General features: G+C 30.8%; 2 protein-coding genes across 4 annotated transcripts in view; one reads left to right on the top strand and one right to left on the bottom strand.

The window, feature by feature from the left end:
* Window positions 1-23,855, bottom strand: part of LOC127976341 (1-phosphatidylinositol 4,5-bisphosphate phosphodiesterase beta-4) — a 48,266-nt gene extending 24,411 nt beyond the window's left edge. The window contains exons 1-20 of one of the 3 annotated variants that reach the window (XM_052580704.1): window positions 23,708-23,855; window positions 20,982-21,070; window positions 19,305-19,385; window positions 18,101-18,160; window positions 17,718-17,861; window positions 15,373-15,452; window positions 14,839-14,892; window positions 13,697-13,778; window positions 12,921-13,021; window positions 11,790-11,847; window positions 11,272-11,380; window positions 9,471-9,681; window positions 7,507-7,600; window positions 7,240-7,319; window positions 6,614-6,698; window positions 6,424-6,514; window positions 6,079-6,174; window positions 4,944-5,038; window positions 3,337-3,481; window positions 939-1,023 (exon numbers count right to left, since the gene is read on the bottom strand). In XM_052580704.1, coding sequence (XP_052436664.1) covers window positions 939-1,023; window positions 3,337-3,481; window positions 4,944-5,038; window positions 6,079-6,174; window positions 6,424-6,514; window positions 6,614-6,698; window positions 7,240-7,319; window positions 7,507-7,600; window positions 9,471-9,681; window positions 11,272-11,380; window positions 11,790-11,847; window positions 12,921-13,021; window positions 13,697-13,778; window positions 14,839-14,892; window positions 15,373-15,452; window positions 17,718-17,861; window positions 18,101-18,160; window positions 19,305-19,385; window positions 20,982-21,065 — 1,835 coding nt within the window. In that variant the 5' untranslated portion in view covers window positions 21,066-21,070; window positions 23,708-23,855. Of the gene's footprint in view, window positions 1-938; window positions 1,024-3,336; window positions 3,482-4,943; window positions 5,039-6,078; window positions 6,175-6,423; window positions 6,515-6,613; window positions 6,699-7,239; window positions 7,320-7,506; window positions 7,601-9,470; window positions 9,682-11,271; window positions 11,381-11,789; window positions 11,848-12,920; window positions 13,022-13,696; window positions 13,779-14,838; window positions 14,893-15,372; window positions 15,453-17,717; window positions 17,862-18,100; window positions 18,161-19,304; window positions 19,386-20,981; window positions 21,165-23,707 lie in introns of those variants that run through there. The other 2 variants (XM_052580702.1, XM_052580703.1) reach the window with 2 other exon arrangements.
* The window catches only part of LOC127976343 (zona pellucida sperm-binding protein 4-like), a 191,339-nt gene that overhangs the window by 44,893 nt on the left and 119,783 nt on the right, over window positions 1-26,663 (top strand). The window lies entirely within an intron of this gene.

Below are 26,663 nucleotides of genomic sequence, written 5' to 3'. Positions count from 1 at the left end.
AAGAAATAAATAATAAACATGTTAATATAGTTTAATATAAAAAAATAATTCACAAATAAAAAATAAAACATTAGGTTTCAGTATTAAATGTCTGATATTAAATTTGCAAATAAATAAAATATTAAAATTGAATGAAATAAAATAAGTACATTTATGAATATATTTTTATATTATTCACTACTAAAAAATAATTGTGAAAATTCTAAATAAGTTCAGAAATAAAAAATAAAATAATAAAAAATAATGCTTTGTCATGCATTTTTTAATATGTATTTTACTCCAAAGATTATATTTAATTTTCCAATAAATAATAAAAAAACTACCCAATAACGTTAATGTAAAAATTCACTAATTAAATATTTGACTTGACTTGATATATTGATATTACTTCTAGAGTTCATTCATAAATTGTACATATAACAGTGAATAGAAGGCATTAAACTGTACTTGCAAAAAAATACTGCAAACCGTAGCCAACTATCTGTCTTATTTGCTGCACACACACGCCCCCTGGGAACACAGACGCAAACTACAGCTTTAACAGCAAAATAACTCAAGGTGCACCCATTTAAATGGCTTTACATTGACAGAAATGTGTTTTAAATGACCATGCACGGGATACTCAGATGAGCAACTGTTTTATGCTACGTAGCATAACCGCTCACAAGATCAGCTAAATACATTATCGCTGTTATATGGGACACTTTTAGTGTAGAATAAATTATTAATAAGTGCCAGGCAGGCATTTCCACAATAGTTACCAAACTCTTTTGCAAGACGTTGCATGTTTTTTTGCATGTTTTTAGTCGAGGACCACTGGATAAATACACAAGATAAATACTTTGAGCACGTTTAAATGAGAACCATTAATTCAGCATTGAGCTTTCAAGGGGCAGAACGTGTATGAGACACGAGTCAACAGGCAAAACAAAGGATACTTCACGAACTCGATGGCGTTTGTCCTTAAATATCCCAAACCGACAGACTCGTTGAAGGAAGACATGTGGTGGTGGATATTTTCTTCTGTGGACAAACAGACAAGATGAGGACATGAAAAGATTAATACTTAAAAAAAGGGACAAAAAAAAAAAACACTTGAATATGAAACTAATGCAATACCTTAAAATAAAGTGATTTTTTAAATATCTATAAAAATTATATATATATATATATATATATATATATATATATATATATATATATATATATATATATATATATATATATATATATATTAGGGGTGTAACGATACGCGTATTCGTATTGAACCGTTCGGTACGACGCTTTCGGTTCGGTACGCGGTACGCATTATGTATACCGAACGGTTCGTTGGAGTATTTAATTATATTTGAAAAAAAAAAAAAAAGAGAGAGAAAGAAATATAATGATATGCGTTCAACAAGGTAGCCCAATAACCCAAACAACGTAACAGGCAACGCCCCTGACACTCCCGAAGAAGAAAAAAACACCATCTTATATGTTTATGTTAGGCTACTCAGCAGGCGCTCGCTCACTCAGTACACGCTGAAGGCTCGTTGCAAAATAGCCAATGCGTTTAACAGACTAGAAATGAGAAGATCCTCCAATAACCAACAGGTCTGGTGTTTGGGTGCACTTTGGATTCCCTTTAAGCTATAATGGTGATGGCAAGAGAGTGGTGGATAAAAAAACAACGGTATGTCGCATCTGCAACATGACAGGGTACACCAGCGGGAATACAAAAAAAAAAAAAAAAAAAAAACCAGCGGGAATATCTGGGATATATGCGTCAGTACTATCTGGGAAAAGACGAAAAAAAGGAGAAACATGCACGCAGCAAACTATCCCTGCAGCATTTAGACACTATAGCTTACAGGGAATCCAACCCAAACACCAGACCTGTTGGTTATTTTAGGATCTTATATTTCTGGTCTGTTAAATGCATTAGACATTTTGCAACGAGCCTTCAGCGCGTGCTGAGTGAGCGAGCGCCTTAGGGGCCGTTCACATATCGCTCCTAAAAACGCGTGGAAAACGCTAAGCGCGTCTTTCTCCTCCTTTCCAAAGCGCTTGGGCAGAAGCGCTCATGAGGCGTCTGTCTTTGCTAAGCAACAATGACGTGCTCTCTCCATGAGACGCGGAAATTTCAGCGAAGGATAAATGGATTTGCAGCTCTAAAAATCGCTTGCAGTAGCTCTGCTACTAAATTTATTTCAAAATTGCAATCCATATACAACTATGATCAGCTGATCCTTCATCTTGGCTGAGCTCTCAACCTTGTTACGGGAAAGGATGAAGCTGATTGGTTGGTTCTTGTCACATGACCCGCGGTGCGCTTGCAGCATTCTGAAAAGTTGAGATGTTTTTACATTTTGCTGTATCTAAAACGTATCGAACCGAACCGAACCGAACCGTGACATCAGTGTATCGTATCGAACCGAACCGTGAATTTTGTGAACCGTTACACCCCTAATATATATATATATATATATATAAAATAAACAAAAGACAAAAGCACATAATATAATTTTGCTTTTTACAAAAATTAAAATGAAAATATAAAATAGTACTATTAAAAAAGACAAAATTACATATAATAAAAAAATAAAAATGAAATGTAAAAAATATAATAAAAATTACAAAAATTAACAACACTTTTGAATTGAACCTACACAAATGTATATATATGTATATGTATGTATGTATTTTTTGTTTTGTTTTACATACACTCATTTTTTATTAATAATTAGAGTTTTAAACTAATGACATGGCAAAAGCATAAAACAAAATGAATAAACAAAAAACAAAATAAAAAAATAAAATAAAATTAAAACAAAACAGGAACTAGTAATATAAAAAAGACAATAATATAATACAACAATAAAATCCATAAAAATACTAAAATTAAAACTAAATATAGCAATTAAACTAAAACTAATAAAAGGACAGCAGCATATAACAAAATGACAAAAAAAATTAATGATTAAAATGATTGACAAAAGCTCATAACAAAATTGATTTTTTTTTTTTACTCAAAATAAAACGAAAATAGTTCTATTTAAAAAAAAGACATTCTATTTAGACAAAAAGACAAAATTATTAAAACTAAAATAAATAAATAAAAATTCATATATATATATATATATATATATATATATATATATATATATATATATATATATATATATATATATATATATATATATTCAAACTATTCATAATATCAAACTATTCATAAGTGAAAATCTATAATGCTACATAAATAATGCTAACAATAATCCTGGTGTTCACATAGGTTTGCACGAGCATGTTATAGATCTAAAATATTGTCTTTCTAGTGCAAAATGAACGGCTTGCCTTCAGCTTCATCAAAGCCGCTGAACTTGACGGCCTGGGCGTAGTTGACGATGTTGGACAGATACGGATGGATGTTAGTGGTGGCCGCCACATACGTGTACGACTGAATCAGCGCTTGTTCGTCAGCCACATTCGTCTCACCAGCCTGAGAAACCAGGACAATCATGCAGATATTAGGAAATGTGCAGTGTTTGTCCGAGCAGTTCTCACTCTTAGTTTAGCTAACAAGCTCCAGATCTCAACACAGTTCGAGTTTGTCTGCGAGATCCCCCTCATCAGAAGGAAAGAGACAGTAATGAGGAAGTCTGGCAGAAATATAAAAGCTTCTTCAGAACATTAACATGATAAAAGGCTTCGAGTGAAGTCATGACACTCCGCACCAAATAACATCAACTCATGATTGTCTTCATCTTTGAAGAAGAAAAAAAACTGTCAGAAGTTACTTTAATAAAGTAAACCGGGGCAAGCTTTAATAATTTAATTTAAGCATATAAAATACTGAAATTATTATTTTAAAAGATAAAAGCATCAGATCACGCACCCAACTTAATTTCTCCTGTGAAAAACAATTATTATTATTGTTTTTTACTAAAACTATGCAGATATTTGTGTAACTTAAAAATAAAATTAAATATAAAAAATATATAAAAATATAAAAAAAATGTATTTTCATTTACATGTATTTTTAATATATATTTCAATTATTTAAATATTTATATTTTAAAAAAAAATTAATCAAACAGAAATAAAAGTTCTTAAAACTATATAAACATAAGAAACTAATAAAAATTACTGAAATGCAAGAAAATGACTAACTCTTTAATGTAAAAATGTAAAAATAAGAAAGAATATTCAAAATTGCAATAAAAACTCTAATTATTAATAAAAAGTGTGTATTTAAAAAAAAAAAAAAAAAAATAAAAATATAATAATAATAATAATAATAATAATATATATATATATATATATATATATATATATATATATATATATATATATATATATATATATATATATATATATATATATATATATATATATATATATATAATTATTTATTTAAAAAAGGGAGTTTACCTGTATGTAAAAATAATAATACAAATAAAATCAAAAATATTAATTAAAACTATAATGGTTTATGAGTGATATTAACATAGATAAATCAGCAGCATAAAATGAAATCCATGCAGTTGGAAGCCACTTTTAAGATACTTTTATTGTGTTTTTATGTCACTATTAAGTGTCTTAGTGACTAAAAATTATTAAATTCAAAATAAATATTAATAAAGGTTTTATAAAAAGGTTATACTAAACAAAAGACAAAAACACAAGAACAAACTTACCGAAAAAATGTAAAAATAAAAAGGGAAAATATGTATGAAAATTAATTTAAATTTAAAACTATAATAGAACACAGATAAAAGCAAGTAATTAAAAAACTATAATAGAATATAAATGATAAATACCACTGATAAAAGCACCATAAATGCTTCACTATAAACTACAGCGTGCAGTATGTGCTTGCATTTTAATACAAACCATCTCTGCATGGAACAGAAACAAACAGCAGATGTGTGAAGTTGTGTAAATGGTGATGATGTAAGGACCTTTCTGGGTCGGAGCGCCTCTTCCTCACGACTCTCTTCCTCAGTGATCAGACATCCGTGAATCCGCTCGGGATGAGCTTCGTTCAGCAGCTCTGCTACAGATTAAAACATACAGTTCATTACTGGAGAAAAAGACTCAATGTGATACCAATGCAATACTTTAGTATGTAGCGTAGAAACAATACACGAGAGAATATATGATTATAAACCAATGCAAATGTTAGCCAATCAGCAACAAAATGATCCTGTTCAACTGATCTGAGACTGTTATTATTATATTATAAATACTACTACAATATTAATTGCTATAATTAATTATTTTAGTAGAATTAAGTTAGAATTTTTAATTTTAGTAATTTTGTTCGCTGTGTTTTTGAATATTTATTGCAGTTATAATATATATATATATATTTTTTGTTATTTAAATTTTATTTATTTATTTAGTTAGTTAGTTTTTATGTGCTTTTGCCATTATATATACATATATAATGTATAATGGCAAAAGCACATAAAAACATTTTTTTTACTATATTACTATATTATATTTTATTTAATTAGTTTTTATTAGTTATTAATTATATATTATAGTTTTTATTAATCTTGTGATCCTAAAAATGTTTATTTATTTATTTATTTATTTATTTTTTTTGCTTTATTTCAATTTAGGTTACAGCAATTTTATTTCATTAAAAAATTTTCATGAAAGTATTTAAGTGTACATGTTTTTGAGTTTGAGTTTTTCATGTCATTTGTTTTATTTCAATTAACAGATTTTTTTTGTTGTTGTTTTTTTTTTTTTTTTTTTTTTTACATAGTTTCAAGTTAATGAAAACAACACGTTTATGAGAGACTGGAATATGTCAATTTACAAATGTATAGAATATGGTGCTGGAAGCATTTTAATAGTTTCATGCATAAAGCATAATATGTAAAAAAAAAAAAAAACTATGGGAATGCATTAATTGAAAAATGAATAGCCTGAATGCAAAGTAAGACGTGTTAGATAAAGCCATCTTTTGTTCTTAGTATGCAAGGAAACAGATCAGAGCTCAAGTTTTAAACACAGTGCAAAAATGTATTGCAACCAAGCAAATAATTAACACATGTGCTTTGCATTTTAACGACTCTTGCTCACCGGTGGACGTCTCCTCCTCATTCTCATCTTCAGACATGTTTGTGGAGATGCTCGGCTCTCCGGCCTCCATGTGCTTCCTGAAGTGCTCCAGCTGTTCTGTTTGATAAATGTGCATTAATATACATCACTTTCTAGGAGTTTTGACCTTGGGAATTACGTTTCTTGACATACTAACAATGAAACTTCTTCACAAACACAAATATTTACTTCCAAAATACCATAGTTACTTTATTTATAAATGGCACGTGTGACTAGAATATCACACATACCAGACCAGAACATGATTAATTAAGTATTAATTTTATTTGCATCCTATAGAAATGACTGTGGTAGGGATTTCACTACTTTTTTCAACTTCAGGTTTTAATCTTCTGTTCTTGATCAGGATTTTTCCTTTGAGGTCGTTTGGAGACGGCAGCGGAGATCCGGCCTCCATCTGAGACAGAGTTCATGAAAAACTTCAGCTAGTTATTTTGTTACGGGCTTCTGAACGACCGCACAATATCAGACAGGTTTAAAGTGTAATTAAACACACCGGGAAATCATCTAACGGCTGTTTCAGCAGCAAATCTCCAAAAATGTCCTCGCAGTAGCGCGCCAGTTTATACTGCTGATGTTTCCTGAGAGAAACACAGCACAGGTGAAATCATATTGTGCATTTCTTTTGGAATTATTACAGGATTAGATTTCACAAACATGAAAATAAGATGAAAATGTGTTCACCCTCAGGTCATCCAAGATTAGGATGAGTTTGTTTCTTCATCAGATTTGGAGAAATGTAGCATTGCATCAGTGTCTCATCATTGGATGCTCTGCAGTGAATGGGTGCCGTCAGATTGAGAGTCTGATAAAAACATCACAATAATCCACAGCACTCCAGTCCATCAGTGAACATCTGGAGAAGACCAAAGCTGAAACACATCCAGGATTAAAATGATGTTTTTATCAGCTGTTTAGACTCTCATTCTGACGGCACCCATTCACTGCAAAGCATCCACTGGTGAGCAAGTGATGCTAACTCTACATGATGCAACTCATCTACATCTTGGATGGCCTGAGAATTGTAAGCAAACTTACATTTTTGGGTGAGCTAATCCTTTAAATTATGAAAATAATTTATTAATCTATTTTTTTGAGATATTAATAAGGATATATACGTACGTGCAGTGGTTTTCGAAGGACAGGATCACCGGATACTCTGATGTCAGGAAGGCCATTTCTTTAATTCCCTGAATGACGTCCTGCATATAAGATACTGTAAATGTTTTTCAGGCTAAAGCATTGATATAAATACATTTAATTGACTATTTAAAGCTCCGGAGAAATTGCAGAAGATTCTTTTACAGCATTTACTGAGAAAAACAAAACAAAAAGACAGAAATATTGATTCTGAACGCACACACTGAAGGTTTCTGTGCTTGTGTTCACCTTGAAGAGGACGTCTGTGCACATGGCCTTGCCGTGGGTGATTATGGGTTCCTGATCTTCACCTTTTCCATCCCAGCAGTCCAACTCAACACACCTGCAAGTTAAACCACTGACACTTTCAACAAAACAAACTCAAAATAACAGATGCTGCACAAATCACACTCTTTACACATTATACATCAACAGCCTACAGGAAGATGCAAAATTGCAAAGTGCATTGGCAATACAGTATTCTTTCTATATAGAATTTTTTAGCATATGGCAACATTTGATAATATTTGGTAACACTTTATGATTGTGGCAACTGATAAGGTATTCACATATCTTATGCAAATTAATAGACATATAATCACATTTGACAATTTTTTAATTAAAGTTGATGTATTTCTCATGGTTTAAAAAGTGCATCAACCAATTTTGTTGTAATAATGCTTGGTTTTAAAGAAAGTTATCGAAGTGTTACCCATTTAAAAATAATCCCAAATAAATAAATATGGTAACACTTTATAGCATCTGCAGGTTAACTAATAAAGTATTTTTCAAAAATATATACTGTTTTCCATATTAATAGATGTTCAATCACATTTGAAAATCAAATGTATGAATCAAAGTTGATGAATGGCATTTCTCATCATTTAGAAAGTTAAGTCAAATTCAAATGTTTTAAATGCTGTGGTTCCTTTAAGGACTTTTTGGTCCAAAACCCGTTCTGAACCCTGGATTGATGATTCTATTCGTTGTTTCATCAGTTTAAGTAAACTTTAGGCCTATTTCTAATTTGCCTTTTATCTCCAAGATTCTGAAAAAAAAAGTGTTTTCACACAAAAGTTTTTTTTTTTTTGTTGCTGATAATTCATTATTTGAAACATTTGTCATTTTTATTTAATTTTTTTGTAAATGCCATTCTACAGAGACTGCGCTTTTGAAGGTTCTTTATGATATTTTAAAATCATGTCATTCAGGTGAGTTTTTCAGTCAAGATGAGTGAACATTACTTTTTTGCCCTGTGGGGTTCCCCAGGGTTCTATCGTAGGTCCTTTGCTCTTTTATCCTTAATAGGCTCCCTCTTGGCCCGATTTTTTGAAAACATGATTTGTCATTTCACTGTTATTTAGATGAAACCAGGTTTATTTGCCTGTCAAACTGAAATTATAGTTTTTAGTCTGACTGAATTTTCTAAATTCCCCAAATCTGGATTTGGGTGGGATGTCCCTGTGTTTGAAATCATGGGTAAAAAACCTTGGTTTCATTTTCAACGAGGGGTTAAAGTTCGACCGTAAAATAAATTCAGATGTCACAGCTTGCTTTTTCAGCTGCACTTGCTTTCTAAAGCGAAGCCTTTTCTTTCTTTTAAAGTAATTCATGTTTTTACTTAAAAACATATTGTTACGAGGTTATCTGTTAATTAACTTCTTTACATGGAGAAATACCATTCATAATGAACTTTCATTCATACATTTTCAAATGGGATTGTACATCTGCATTGAAAACAGGATATATTATTTAACAATAACCTATCAGTTAGCCTGCATGCATTATAAAGTGTTGCCAAATATTTATTTATGGGGGTGTTTAGATGAGTTACATTTGACAATGACAATTTATTTATACAGCACAATTAATTACAGCTTAAGGCAGGCGACCAATGTAGTGAGCGTTAAATAGGAGTAATATGCCTCCTATTTCTAACTCCACTCAAGAGTCGAGCCGCAGCATTTTTAACAAGCTGCAAACAAGATAAAGCTGTCTGGCTAATTCCAAAATAAAGTGAGTTACAATAGTCCTAGATTAAGAAAGTTATTAATAATCATTAAGTAATGCAGATAAAAAAAAAAAATGAATAGAGAATCAATTAATTAAAATTGTTACTAGAAATGTAACAAATCACTGTTTTTTTTTTTTTTTTTTTTTACATCTGCAATAATGTGAATGTTATCAGACTGATATTCTGCATCTCCTCGCACCTGCAGCCGGTCAGAAGCACCTGTCTGTACATCTCCACTGACGACTTCCCTCCAAACTGTCTGCCGGTCAGGTACGTGTTATGAGACGAGTTGATGAAGTAGTGAGACAGCGGATGATCCATCTCCTGATAAACCTCCAGACGGTCCAGAAACACAGGAGCGTTTTCATCAGACATTAGATACCGGCAGAACCCATCACATGACATCAGACCTGCACAAAGCCATAAGACTCATCCATTTATTAATGAGATGTTCAAGACAGTCCTTTAACTTATCTAACTCTGTTTTCAGTTGAAATCAACATTAGTTACTGGACTTCTACACTAGATGGCGTTCCAAGATTACAAAAGTGTACTTACATAATAAGATTTGAATGTAACTTTAAGGCATGAGCAATGCGAACAAACTATGAATTTAAGCCTTTAAACCGAAACAGTAATATTTAATTACACTGTCTAGTAAAACTAGACAACATAAGCAAATAAAATAAACACCAAAGGGTGGTCTGCATATAATTAAACAACTGCTTTTTAAAAACAAACGAACAAATAAATAAATGGAGATTACATTTTACTATCTGAAAAAATGTGGTAGGAAACTGTTTGAACATGGAACTATTGTAAATTATACAGTACATTGCATATGTATATGTATATACAGTACAGACCAAAAGTTTGGAAGCATTACAATTTTTTATGTTTTTGAAAGAAGTTTCTTCTGCTCATCAAGCCTGCATTTATTTGATCAAAAATACAGAAAAAACAGTAATATTGTGAAATATTATTACAACTTAAAATAATAGTTTTCTATTTGAATATACTTAAAAAACATAATTTATTCCTGTGATGCAAAGCTGAATTTTCAGCATCATTCCTCCAGCCTTCAGTGTCACATGTAACATCAGTCGATCACATGATCATTTAGAAATCATTCTGATATTCTGATTTATTATGAGTGTTGGAAACAGTTCTGCTGTCTAATATATTTGATGAAGAAAAGGTTAAAAAGAACTGAATTTATTCGAAATAAAACTTTTTATCGATTTAACACATCCTTGCTGAATAAAAGTATTGATTTTATTTAAAAAAAAAGAAAGAAAAAAAAATTACTGACCCCAAATTACTGACCAGTTGTGTATATTGTTCTTACAAAATATTAATATTTTAAAAACATAGCATCTTTTTTTTCTTTTTCTTTTTTTTTACTTTTTATTCATCAAAGTATCCTAAAAAAGTATCACATGTTCTGAAGAAATATTAAGCAGCAGAACTGTTTCCAACTTTGATAATGAATCATCATATTAGAATAATTTCTAAAGGATCGTGTGATAATGATCCTAAAAATTCAGCTTTGCATCACAGAAATAAATTATAATTTAAAGTATAATAAATTTAAAAACAATTATTTTAAGTTGTAATAATATTTCACAATATTACATTTTTTTCTGTATTTTTGATCAAATAAATGCAGGCTTGATGAGCAGAAGAAACTTCTTTCAAAAACATTAAAAATAGTAATGTTTCCAAACTTTTGGTCTGTATATGTATATGTATATGTGTATGTAAACAAACACACACAAACACACACACACACACACACACACACACACACACACACACACACACAAACTGTATGATTTTATATATACACAAATACTATATTCACAATTATATGGCACTGACCAATCACAATCAAGTATTCCAGACAGCTGGGTAATAATGAGGAATAAAAGACAAAACAAATACATTAGACACCATTTGGATAATAAATATACATGCAAACACAATAACGTGTAACACACCTTTCCTCTTCAGTTTGTCATCTGGTTCATATCGCTGTATGATTTGGAAAGCACATTTAGAGTCGAAGAACGGGAAGAGTATTTCATTCAGACGTGGATCTCTCTGATTCTACGCAAGAGAACGAAACCTGCAGGTTATTTTAAATAGATCCAGGAACCCGAGTGATTTGATAAGAGCATCTTTGTTTAATAAACACACGCTGAAAGTTAAACAAAAGGAACGGCTCGCTTTAAATTAAGCTGCTTCTTTGAAGAAGCAGAAGAGAAATGTTAATTGAAACAATAGACAGTGGAGACTAAAGACTTCAAAGAGGAAAAGACACAGGCACAAAAGTCTTAATAACATTTGATTTAAAATGGCTATTTTGTCATTCAGGCTAATATTACATTGTTATCGCACGCAGATGTGAAGGAGCAGACGCTTCTGTGAAATAAACACACTGTCCAGGAGTTAGAAATGTGCAAAACTCAGCTCACATGCAGGACACTGAGAGTTATTACAGGAAAGAATTGCTTACTTCGTTCAGAAAGTAGACTAACTGGTCTACGCTTAAATAATCGCTTTTGTCTCCTCTGCTGAAAAGAAAAACAGCACATGAAAGACGACAGAAGAAAACCGAATTATTCTGACTAAAGGAATAGTTCACCTAAAAATGCTGATTTATTCATCATCAGGTCACATCCAAGATTAGGATGAGTGTGTTTCTTCATCAGATTTGGAGAAATGTAGCATTGCATCAGTGTCTCATCAACGGATGCTATGCAGTGAATGGGTGCCGTCAGATTGAGAGTCTAAATACAGCTGATAAACAGTGGTGTGGATTACTTGTGGATCATTGTGATGTTTTTATCGGCTGTTTGGACTCTCATTCTGACGGCACCCATTCACTGCAGAGCATCCTTTGATGACACACTGATGCAATGCTACATTTCTGCAAATCTGATGAAGAAACAAACTGAACTACATCTTTAATGGCAAGACGATGAGGACATTTTCAGCAGGTTTGAATTTTTGGGGTGAACTGTTCCTTTATTTAATGTTTCTTGTGTTATTATGAATGGTTCATCAGTGACTGAAATACACAGCTCATTTTACTGCATGTTTCTCACTGAGTCTAGTTAGATTAACAGTTTAATATTCAAGCTCCTCGGGCAATGCATGATTAAATATAACACTGTCCAGTTTAGTGTTGTGTAACTCCTGGGAAAAACTTCCAAAACAACATCCATTCATGCAAAGTGACAAACATAACAGTAAACTAATATAGTTCATCGATGACAAGGTGTTTGCAGATCTATTTCTTAAACTGCATTTAAAAGCTATTCTAATTAAATCCTATTTCCAAAGCTATAATACATTAAAGAGATAATACATTTTAATATTCATAATATAGTTTAATATCTAATTTAGGAATAACATGCACTGATGAATCTTTCATAATAAGAAACATGCATTAATAAAAACAGGTTAATTTGACTTTATAATGAATATAATACACAAACAAACTATTTATAAAATTACTAAAACAGCAATCAATACAGAATATGTACATGAATCCACACATTTAGAATAGTAAAGCTATTTAGATTTGTTGCTTAATTAATTTAATATATTGTATTTTAAAAAGCATTTTAAACAAAATGCTTACAGTTTCTTGAACAGTGCTTCAATATCAGTTCTGGGGCAAATCTTCTGCGTAAGGCTGTAGAACTTGTCAAATTTGAAGATCTCATGCTCGATTTCATCGTTCTGTTAATAACATGAAAACAAACCAAGAGTTCTCCAATTAGAAACAAACCGTGTAAGTGTGTAAACTCGTTAGTAGCTAAAGGTCTTTAACACATTACTCAAACTATTTCTGCAGTATGTAGTGTGCATGCAAGTTGCATAAGAGAACATGCCAAATCCAAAGATAATGTAACCACAAATGTAGCATAATTATTATTCATAATAATTATTCAATCATTTTATTATTATGTTTATAGATTTAAAAAAAAAGTCTATATGTACGGTATATAAACATCTAAAATATTGTAAAAATTTTATATGAATAATATATATATATTTTAAACATGTATAAATAACATAATTTATTATGCATATGCATTGATAATGATACATTTATATTCTACATGTTTTTTATAAATAATCATTTTTTTTTTACTTGTATATAAAATAAAATGTACATTTTAAATAAAAAATTTTTTTACAAATAATATTAAATTTGATGTATTTTATATGCAGCATGCAGAAAACAGTGTATTTAGTTCACTGTCATATCTAAAAGCAAACTAAACATCACTAAAAATTCATGCATGTGGTTCAGAACTATATGTCTGTGTGGCATAGCATTACAATAATCTCATTATTAATATCTATGTATTTGGTGATATCTGAGAGAAAGTTAAGTGCTGTAAAAGTGACCTTTCCACTGGGTAAACCCAGATCCTTCAGCGCCTGGAAGATACCCTTCTCTGTTTTGCCCGAGGCAAAGGTTCGTGTGATACTGAAGAAAAAATAAAACACATTCACTGTTCATAAAGACGGAAATGACACTTCATTTGATCGAGTGTCTGTGTCTGTGCATCTCTAACGTTTCAGAAAATCATTTCTTTTCATTAAATCTGTTGTTTTATAAATTCAAAGACTACTTTATGTCAAACATGTTTGCTTGAAAAGCTTGTATATAATCTTCTAAATGCATTGACATATACACGGCTCGACAAGGATGCATTTATTTGATCAAAAATACAGTAAAAACAGGAGTACTGTCAAATATTATTACAATTTAAAATGTATGTTTTCTATGTGAATATACAGTAAAACTATATTTATTTCTGCGATCAAAGCTGAATTTTCTTCAGTGTCACATGATCTTCAGAGTAAGATCTTTAAGTGTAAATCTTTCTTAAAATCTGGAAATACAATGGAAATAATCTTTCCATTGATGCATGGTTTATTAGGATCTGACAATATTTGTCTGAGATATGACTATTTGGAAATCTGGAAAAAAAAAAATCTAAATACTGAGAAAATCACCTTTAAAGTTGTCCAAATGAATTCTTAGCAATGCATATTACTGATCAAAAATGAAGTTTTGATATATTTACAATATAAAATTTACAAAATATCTTCATGGAACATGATCTTTACTTAATATTCTAATGATTTTTGGCATAAAATAAAAAACAATTATTTTGACCCATACAATGTTTTTTTTTTTTTTTTTTTTTTTTTTTTGCTATTGCAACAAATAAACCCCAGAGACTTAAGACTACTTTTGTGTTCCGGCGTCACATATGCTGATTTCTATCATAGTTTTACTGTATTTTTGATCAAATAAATGCAGTCTAGTTGAGCATTAAATATCTTAAATCTAAACATTTGACTGCCATTGTACAAAAGTGATTCTTTATCGAATGCAATCACATACAGACATTTCAAGTACAACTTGAGTAGCCAAATACTATTTGCATACTGTATAAATAATAATCACCATAAAATATATAAAGATGCGATCTAGTAATGACATTTATCAAATATGATGAGAATGCATGAGAAAGTACCTCCTGACCGGTATTTTTCCATTCACATTGGTCAAAAAAGACAAGCGCATCCAGCTGCAGAAAATCAAGCAAAACTCAAGCAAAAGGAGAAACACTGAATATGCAAGCAAAAAAACATTGCATTATTAAATATTCTAGGTTAAGGTTGATAAACAAGTTCTTCCACCTTAAAAAATAAATAAAAAAAGACATGTATACCGCTTAAATAACACAGTTTCCTGAGGATTGCATTGAAATCATTTGTAACGTCTCGACTCATAGACTTTCATTAGATGTGCATTACTGTAAACATGAATTTAGCTTGTTTTTACAAACCGAGGGATGATAGAAAAGTGTGTATCTGTGGCAACTGACAGCACATCATCAGTGCTGCTGATTGAGCTTAGTAACTCGTCTCCAATATTCATTTATTAAAGGTGATTAGCTTCGAGTCTGCCGGACGAATCTTTCCTTCAATTCTTCATGAAACCCTAAAAGTGACTCGACAGACAGCACACCATCAAGCTGAAGGCTCCAGTGATTCACAGCACTCACTGTTTTCTCAGGCAGGTCATCGGACACACGTTATTCGCTCGGGAGTTTTGAATCAGTGACCGCAAGCCGTCCATCCACTGCTGCAGAAACACACACAAGCAAACATGAGGATAAAACTTCAAACGCCAGAGAGTTTCCAGTCTGTTTGTGGCCAGCATGACTGATGAAACATAACACAAAGCACAGTTCTAGTTCATGCATTTCCCGGGAATCGAACCCATAACCTTGGAGTTGCATACTCAAGCACATACTGTATAGAAAAGTTCATCTGCACATGAAAGATTGCTGAAAACGCACTCACCCTTAGATCGTCCAAGAGTTTGTTTCTTGATCAGATTTGGAGAAATGCAGCATTGCATTAGTGTGTCATCAACGGATGCTCTGCAGTGAATGGGTGCCGTCAGGACGAGAGTCCAAACAGCTGATAAAAACAGTGCTGTGGATTATTGTGATGTTTTTATCAGCTGCTTGGACTCTCGTTCTGACGGCACCCATTCACTGCAGTGCAAAGCTAAATTTCTCCAAATCTGTTCCCATGAAGAAACCCAATCATCTACATGTCCTGAGGCTGAGTCCAGTTTCAGCTAATGTTCATTTGGGTTGAACTCTTCCTGAAGCACTGGGAATAAACCCATTACACGACTGATACTGAAAGTCTGCGTGATTAAACGAGTAAAAAAAATATTGCCCTTTTGTAAACATGTCTTTTGTCTCTTAAGATCTTTACGAGTGCAATATTTCCACAGAAGATCCCAGGACATGAAGGAAGCCACATCTGATGCAAACACTCTTTCTTCCCGGAAATCTAATAATGAATCAAGCACATGTTTCAGACCGAACACGGGGGCGAGACCAACACAGGGTCCCGAAGCAGCAGCTGCTTGCTAGTTCAACACAAGTGCACACATCCCAGGGGTCACGACGGACCCTCGGGACGAGCCGAAAACATCAGCAGTGCTTTAAGACACGACAGCGGTGACGACACAGAGACAGACGGATGTCAGGAGCTGGAATTAGATGACCTTCTTCAGCGGAAATCCTTCAGGGAAACGTCAGTTTCTCTATATATGATCTGACCGTTTATTATTTTAATTGCATATTTATTTTTATTTATATATTTATGTTTTATTAAAAAACGTATAACATTTATATACAAAAAGAAAACATCTTAAAAAATTAAAAATGTCCGATTATATACAGAACTTGACTAAACATTCAACCATTATATATTTGTACATAACAGATTTTTACTATATTTATAATGATACATTATTTAAAATTAAAAAAATAAAAATAAAAAAAATAAAATAACATTAAATTAAACTATACATAAATAATTTACTTTTATATATTTTTATACTTGATAATTTACATTTATAAAATGTTATGAATATTTTGATATATTTTATATATTATTTATATAGACATAAGTTATACATTATTTTTTATAAAACATTTCATTTACATATACAAATTAATCTAATGAAACTGGTTAAAAAAGTCTAATGAAAAAAATATTCTATAATATAGCAGATTTGCATTATATTTATAATTTAGAATTTAATTTTCATATTTTACGTGTTACATACATAATATTTATAGTATTTTTCTATTAAATGTTAGATTGGTATTTTGTTATATTTTATATGTATATAAATAAATAATTTAACAGATATTTAATCATATTTATGTACTTTTTAAACTTTAAACTTAAAATGTTATGAATATTTTGGTATATATAATATAATAAAATAATTATAAAATAATTATTTATATAGATGTATAATTTATTTATTGTTTTTATAAATAATTTCATTTATATATAAAAACGAATCTAAATGAAATCAGTTAAAAAAGTCCAGTTAAAAAATATATTTTTTCTATAATAAAGCAGATTTGTATTATATATATATAATTTTGAATTTATGTACTTTTCATATTTCACATTTTATATACATTAGATTTATAGTATTCATCTTTAAAATGTTAGATTGATTGTTTTGTTATATTTTATGGGCATATAAATAAACAACAGATTGTTATTTTATAAATAAAAATAAAAAATACATAATATTAAATCTAATCAAATCTGTTAAAAACAAATATATATATATATATTAATAAAATATTTACATAATTTTATATAACATATATTATATTTTACAAATATATTTTAAATATTTAATACATATCTATGTATTTAGACAGTTTGAAAATGTTATTAAATGTAAATCAGGGCCCAACTATGGCTGAAGTCATCTGAACATGTTTAACAGATCAATCCCAAATAACGACTCAATCCTATGATGCATGCACTGATCACAGCTGGAGAGCGCAGACGTTACCTTCGCAGTGCTGCTGCTCTGTGTGAACATGTACATGAAGCTCAGGTTCACCAGGTCTGTGCCGCTGCATATACAGATGATTCGTTCCTCCAGGTTACTCTCACAGTTTCCCACCGCCTCCAACGCCGAGACGATCTTTGGGTCCTGCAGAAAGTTCATGAAGAAATCACCAGCAGCTCTCAAATCACCACATGACCTCATCACAATACACTTTTATAAAATGAATGAAAAACGATATTTCATGCATAAATTATTATTGTCAAACTGAATCAATTTTAAGGCTGTTATTAAGATGCAGGCCTTTGTTTCTTTTGGTTAAAGTGCAGTGATGAAGATGAATTGAGAAAGTCAATAGAGTTTTGTGCTGAATTTAGTGGTTTTACCTTTGGCACGCTGGTGTCTCGTATGCTGTTGATAAGAGAAATCTCTAAAACTTGACCCTCCTGCGAAACAAATATGAAACAAATCACAATTATATTAGAAAGATTTGATCACAATCCCTTGCTGAGCCATAGGAGAAGAGTTTGCTTTTTGAGTGAATGAGCCGACAATAAAGGACTTTTAATATGTAATAAATTAAATAAAGTCATTTAAAAAAGGGCTTTATTTCAGCTTCATTTCTTTCGTTTCCATTTAGTTTAACTTGATGTGCTAAAATAAAGCAAAAATATGTAAAATAAACTATAATAAAAACTGGTATTACTTAAAAAAAAAAAATTCAGCTAGTTGCCAACATTTATTTTTATTTAGTTTAACTTGATGTGCTAAAATAAAACTAAAAATAAATAATATGTAAAAAAAAAAAAATAATAAAAAAATATATAAACTTGTATTACTTAAACTTTTACTGAAAACAATATATATTAAAAACAACATTAAAAATATATATACTCTTTTCAGTAAACGTTTTTATTGTTTAAAGTAATACAAGTTTTTTATTATAGTTTTTTTTACTTTTTTTTTTTTTTTTTTTTTTTTGCACATCAAGTTAAACTAAATGAAAATGAAAGAAATGTTGGCAACAAGCTATATATATATATATATATATATATATATATATATATATATATATATATATATATATATATAAACTTGTTTTGTTTTTAGCTAGAAGTCAATGCAACATTTACCATATTTATTTAGTTCAATGTGTTAAAATAGCAAAATAGATAAAAGTAAAAAATAAAAAAAGAACTAAATTAATGAAAATATACCAGTATAAACCAATTAAACACTATAATAGTACATCGATAACCTTATTTTGCATGGTTTATGGATGTAATATGAACATTAGATTTATGCATCAAAGGCCTGTTTCATAATAAAAGTTCAGTAAATAAATCGGGTTTATGATTATTATCAGTAAATCTGGTTCAAAATAAGTCAGACTGACTGAAATAAGCCTGACTTACCTGCAAAACTACTTCTTCAGTGTGTTTTTTTTATTTATTTTATTCTCAACAATGCCATTCTGAGCTGATGAAGTACACTGAAGTGTGCACTTTTACTGAAAGGAAGATCAATTGAGACACAGCCGAAAGCTGCGAGAAACTATAAAAATGCATCCCATTCTCGCACACTTTCTACCTTTCCTTCACTTTTCCACGTCAGGAAGAATCCAAACGCATCCACTTTGAAAAAACAGTTCGATTCGAAGACGAACGGATCCTGCAAACAACAGAAACATGTTTGTGAGGAGCTTTATCAGACCGTGATGTGTGTGTAACTAACATTAACTTTACGCTGCTATGAGAAACTCTCTATTTCTGTCAACCAGGAGAGCAGAAATTAATTTTCTATTGGTGTTCTTCTGAATTAACTCTCCCTGCTGCATCTTGGGAAAAAATAAACAAAGTCAAGTAAACCACCTTCATAAAGTCAACACAATCAGCATTCCACCCCTGTCCCAGAGATATGATGATAACAAACAAATAAAGCTGAATTTCATTTCATTCGGACGGAGAGAGGGACCTCCGTGTGCTCCCAGAGCCTCATGGGAAATCTGTGAGCCGCTTCAACAGCTCAGATCCAGTCTCTGACACGTCGTTCATGAGAATACATCCTTCCAGAAAACTTTTGTTCCAAGATAAACCTCTCCAGGCCGAGCGAAGGCTCCCGTGGGACGAGGGTCTTTGAGAACACAGATGTTCACAGTATCTTCTGCGATTAAAGCAGCCGGCGTCCAGCCCACGTTACTTCAAACATAGCATAAATCAGAGAGTTTCTGCAGCAGATGAGCTATTAATGTAGTTTTATTTAGTCTAGCTTGAATGGGTCTCATAAAAACATCCTCAAGTCTCAACAATAGCATCTTTTACCCATGAACTACTTCATATTTCATTACTGAAATGCATCCAGAACATTACATTTGGTCATTTTTGGACTGTTTGTTTTAAATAAGACTTTTTTGGGGGGTATTGCTATAATAATAATAATAATAATAATAATAATAATTATTATTATTATTATTATTATTATTATTATATAAAAATAAAACTATGGAACATGATGATTTTTTTTTTTATTAGCAGGAGTTAAAGCCAGTACAATATATTGTACACCACCATGATGAAATTTACCATTAGAGTGGAAAATATGAGAATAAAACTTTAACAATTAATTTTCAGAAAAATATAATATAAAATTATAATATAGTATAGTAAAAAATATATATATATATATATATATATATATATATATATATATATATATATATATATATATATATATATATATATATATATATACACACACACACCATGATGATAACTTTTTTATAAAAAAAAAAAAAATCCTATTAGATTGGAGAATGAAAATAAGTTAAAACAATATTTAAAAAAAAATCTATAAATACAAATTAATATACATCATATAAATTCTACACAAATTACTGATATTCTCCAAAAAAACAATACAATATAAAAATATTCTAAATACAAAATAAATCAAATAAAAATTACATATATATATATATATACAATGTTAATATTTTATTTATTATATATGCTGATATCAAATAATATATCCTCTTAAATATACAATATGAAAATTCTTCATATATAAAAATACAGTAGAATTAAAGTTATACAGTAAAATTTAAATTATATAATTACCATAAGTATTGTACTTTTTAAAGTAAATTTTAAGTAAATAATTCATGTGTACCATGTGCACTATGCACTGTGTGTTTGTGATTTACCATAGTACACAAACACACGTTTTTCAGTAAACACCAAAGTCAAGGAATCAGAGAAATATTCATACCTCATCAAATCTGTCAAAATATGCTCCTTCCTGCATGAAATGAGGAACAGGCCACTGCCAGTTGAACTCGTATGGTTTCGCCATTTGACCTTCAGGACGGAAGAAAAACCCCATGCATCCAGAGCGAGAGAATGAGTGTGTGAATCTGAGATCAAGCGCAGGGATTTAATCATCTCGGTCCTCGATGGGAGGTCCGTCCAACAAAACATGACTGCACCAACACCGTGACAGGACATGCATTATTTCAGCATTACTCGTATTATTGCTTCTTGCAGCAAATCAATTTGATTTTGCAATGACACTCTTCACATTAAAAGAGATTAAATATTGTATCTGTAGATGTTTCTGAATATAAAAACAGCCCAACAAATGATCAATGACATGAAAAATTAACGTACTCTCTGAAAACTGATCCAAGTGGCACTCAAAAAAAAAAAAAAAAAAAGATATTCAATGCAATGTTCAAACAACACAAAAACTCAAGAAAGATGATGAATATATACTGTAAAATATGCTTTTTGAGGTTAAAAATAAAGAGTAGTAGCCTACAATTGCAACCGTTTCTACACCATTTTTTTACAGTGTATTATTATTTAAAAACCATACCACAAATTATGTAAAACACATGGACAAAACAGCATGTGTATCTTCACTCATATTCATATCTTTATGCCATAAACGCAGGATTTTGTACTTTAGTATAATGATTACACAAAGCAGTGTTTCTGAGCTCATTAAATGGCTGAACTGAAATGCAAAACATATTTATGTATTTATTTGTTTAAATAAAGCCACACAAACTCGGACTAGAGTCACTCTTGAAGGCAGATGTCAATTGCAAAGCTGAACTTTGTTCTCTACACAAGAGCATTTTATATAAACGTGACAGTGGGGCATGTTGTCACACACATTTTTTTTAAATGTTGCACATATATAAAAATTTATAACTATGATATTTGTTAACAATACTTTTTTTATTTATTTATTTTTATTTATTTTAGGAATTGTTGTGTTACATGAATGCTTTACTACCTTAACTTGACTGAACGTTTAATAATACGTTGTTTCAAAACCGATTCCCATCACAATTGATTTGCATATACACAGAGAGAAAAGGCAATTATGAGAAATATTCTTTGTAAAAAGTGACAACTTGCCCCAGTTTCCCCTACAGAGTGTAGAGTGGGAATATGATATTTTCCATTAAACCGTTTGCTCTTTTTTACATTGAGTAACACTTTAAATAGACAAATACAATCAAAAACAACAATTAACATAAAGACTACTAAATACACAGAAAAATACATTATACTGTATACACTAATACACCGAACACACTTTAATGGTATGCTTTCAACAGATTTCCTATTGTACTGTCACATACTCAACTGCAGTGCTCAGACTATTTCTAATATAGTGAATAAAGCTGCAAACTAATGCACATTATTTCCGTCTAACATGTATTATGAGATGCAGCTCGTAGTATTAATGCAGTGTTTCACCTGTTAGCAGTAAACTGGTTATTTCATCACCTGAATTTGTTTGTAATTTTGAGTTGGATGTTATTTTGGGAATGGAAATATGAATTCCAAAACCAGAAAGTGTCTTGTCAATATGACTGAGGCTGCGAAAAAAGGAACATCTGATTTAGATCGGAGCTTAGAAAAAGAGCGGATCGCGAATCATTTGATTTAGATCGGAGCTTAGAAAAAGAGCGGATCGCGAATCATTTGATTTAGATCGGAGCTTAGAGCGGATCGCGAATCATTTGATTTAGATCGGAGCTTAGAAAAAGAGCGGATCGCGAATCATTTGATTTAGATCGGAGCTTAGAAAAAGAGCGGATCGCGAATCATTTGATTCAGATCGGAGCTTCGAAAAAAGGCGGGTCGCGAATCATTTGATTTAGATCAGAGCTTCGAAAAAGAGCGGATCGCGAATCATTTGATTCAGATCGGAACTTCGAAAAAGAGCGGATCGCAAATCATTTGATTTAGATCGGAGCTTTCGTAAAAGAGCGGATCGCGAATCATTTGATTCAGATCGGAGCTTCGAAAAAGAGCGGATCGCAAATCATTTGATTCAGATCCGGGCTTCGCAAAAGAACGGATCGCGAATCATTTGATTCAGATCGGAGCTTCGAAAAAGAGCGGATCGCAAATCATTTGATTCAGATCCGGGCTTCGCAAAAGAACGGATCGCGAATCATTTGATTCAGATCGGAGCTTCGAAAAAGAGCGGATCGCGAATCATTTGATTCAGATCGGGATTTCGTAGCAGGTTCACAAATCATTTTTCTTCTTTTTCTTTTTTATCAAACACTACAAAGCAATAGTACCCATTAAGGAAGAAAATTTCTAAAAATAATAATACAAAAAAATGTATGGTTAAAAATTATTTTACTATAGTACATTACATAGTGTATTTTTCTTAAGGGATGTGTTGCAAGTTTAACAAAAAACAACAACAACAAAAGAGATAAATTAACTCTTTGGATGAATATAGAGATACAGTTTCGACTGCTTTAGGATTAAACTTTAGATAGTTTCCATAGACTCATATATATCAACTCTGAAGAGAGAAAAGAGAGGTTTAGAGATTTTTGTTCATACGAAAACATATTTAAAACAGAAAGAAAAATCACTTACAAGATGAGATCAGATGAACATTAAACATATCTGACAAGGGAAGAATCTTCCTCAAAAGAGACAAAAACAGCAACTTACGTCAGTGTGTGATTTATATTCTGAATGAAAGAGCTGAACATAAAAACATTCAGAGACTGGATCAGTTTGTGATTGACAGACGGATGTTTGAGTTGATTTAGTTGTAATAATCCGCGTTAATATAAACACGCTCGAGAAACAAGCGGATATTTAAGTTTACTTCATTTTATTCCGTCAAAGTAGAGTTTCTGTGTTGACTTGGTCAGACTGAGTTTTCCTTTAATGGCTGATGATGGATACGTTAAAACATTTCAGACGAGTAAACAGCGACACTCGCAGGCCTCCTTCGGCATTACAGCACGAAAACTGACCGTGAAAATATTACGTTAATTATGTTTTTTTTTTTCTTTGTAGCCTATTCCCAAAATATCACTGTTAACACTTTATAATAACAAAAAAAATATATGAATTAAAAATTTCCCATCATGTGCTGTAAGTCAAAAACAAACGGCATGCTAAGTGCTAAATGCTAAACGCATTAACCATAGCCATATTGTTTACCTACTTTTTTTTTTTACACTGCTGACCTTCCTAATCATATGAGAAATGAGTAAAAACAAGATTTCTGGTTGATGTTTCACTTTTCATTTTACTTTATCAGAGACTGTAAATGTTAAATAGTTTTGATGCTATGCACATAGTATAGCAAACATCCACCGGGAATAGCGTAATCCCTTTGCTGTTTGTTTGTTTTTGTTTTTTTAAAGTGAACTCACACAATGGATAACTATACCTTTTTTGCCCTAAACAAATAAATCTTCATCAATAATAGCCTCTCTGTCTGATATAACCTTAGTGACAGGTTTGAGGAATTATATAAAATACATCTAAGGAAAAATAATAGGCTATTGAAAAACTATTGAATTTAGAAGTTAGAAATGTCATAAAAGTGTAATATTTTTGATTTATTATGTATTTTTCCGTCATTAGGCTAATGCACCACAAATGACAGTATCTGCTGTAAAATACATCTAAAATCTCATATAGCCTACTTTTTTATTTTTACACTGTTAAAGTTGTGGGGAAGGGAGCATATTATTAATATTGCTCAAAGCCCAGATTTCACAAGAACAATTTTATTAAAACCAATGCACAACACGAGCACAACGTACATTCAACAATATTTGTCTTCCAAAGATATTTGTGATATTAATAACAATAGTGGATCAAATCAAATGTCTTAAAATGTCAAATAGAGATCTTTTCTGTCAAACAAAAACAAATAAAAGTTGAAAATAATGAAGTGGCATTCAGTAGCATACATGTTCTGACACGTCATATCTATCTAATTCTGTAATAGTATAAATATCTTAAAAGTGCGCTTACGGTTTATACAAAAATGAGCTCTATTCGTCAACACTTTTTTACATTCCACATCTAACACAGATTCAACATTCAAAGGCACAGGACTTCACTTCAAAACCATCCAAAATAAAAGTAATTCAAGTAATAATCTTACATTGCAAAAAGATTTTGGTCGGAATGAAACAGAATCGTGTTGTAAAAATTCAATACAATACTTAGAAGTGAATATACAGGATTCATTTTACATGTAAACTAGCAATTATGGGGAAATTAAGAGCAGATGATCAACTCTCTGCAGCTGATCCAGCAAATCATAAAACTAATAGTTTTCAACATTTCTGGTTTATATTGGTTTTTCTGTCACATGCATTGAAAAAAAAAAAAAGTAAAAAAAAAAAAAACATATTTTGCCACTTTTTAGTAGCTGACGAAGATCAGATATTGAGCATAAATATCAAAACCTTGCAAATATACAGAAAATCAATGTCAAACTTAACTTTAAATACATCACTATCCCAAACCGGAGTAGATTAAAGAGATTAAAAAAGTAAAAATTGTTAAATTAAAACCTAGCAGTAGCAAGTAACAGCCAATCAAAGTGCTGAATGAAATCACTAAGTATAGACGTATGGCATAAAGTAGAAATAATTAAAAAATCAAATTCCACTTGGCATAAAATTGCTTAAACATATCTACATCCAAAAATTAATAAATAAATAAATAATAAGTTGTAAAAAGGAAATACTACATGCCGACTTGTGTAGGAAGATTGCATAATGATGATTATACCTCGGGACATCCAAAGTGCATATCCTTTTTTTTTCGTCTCCATTACTAATCTTATTTATAACTGCGGTGAATCTCACAAATATGAAAGTTAATTTCCACCATGGGATAAACAATGAAAAAAGATAATTGCTACTTTTTCCTCACAAAGTCCATACTTTGAATTCCGAGATAAAAAAAAATGCAACATTTCGAGATATAACCTTTGAACTGCAAGATATGAACTCATAATTCTGAGATAAAAACATGCAATTCTGAAAAAAAAAATCACAATATATTTTTTTCAATACATAGTGAATCAAAACAAATAAATAAAACACAAATGCAAAATGTAAACTCACAATTTAGAGAAAAAAGCAATACAAATGTAGAATTGATTGATGCGAACTCAGAAATGCACGAAAATATAAAAATATTCTATATCGAAATTCCCAGTTTTCTTACAGAAGTTTTCAGAATTTTGCAAAAGTTTTCAGAATTGCGAGAAAAAAAAAACAATTAATTTAATTTTTTCTGATTCTGTGGCAGAAACAAACTTCCACAAACAATATCTGACAAAAACATTTTCGGGTCATATTTCCCCCAGAAACAGAAATAAATAAATTGCATATTGCAAATAAATAAATAAATAAAAATAAAGCATACCTTGCTATTACTGTTCTGCAAATAATAATGAATAATACATGCATTATGATGTTACACTGCCTTTTAGTTTATTCTCTTACTATTAAAGTAAAGTATAATGCACTGTCTGATTTTGGGGAGAAATGTGAGCTGGACATATTTTCATATTTTTACTGATGCTAACTGGAAAATCCTGATGTTATAACAAAAGGAAGAAATAAACGAGTTTCATAAAACCTCC

Source organism: Carassius gibelio, chromosome B17 (genome assembly GCF_023724105.1).
Source record: "Carassius gibelio isolate Cgi1373 ecotype wild population from Czech Republic chromosome B17, carGib1.2-hapl.c, whole genome shotgun sequence".
Taxonomy (NCBI): domain Eukaryota; kingdom Metazoa; phylum Chordata; class Actinopteri; order Cypriniformes; family Cyprinidae; genus Carassius; species Carassius gibelio.
Note: the sequence above shows the minus strand (reverse complement) of the source record. Positions and strands in the feature narration are given on the sequence as shown.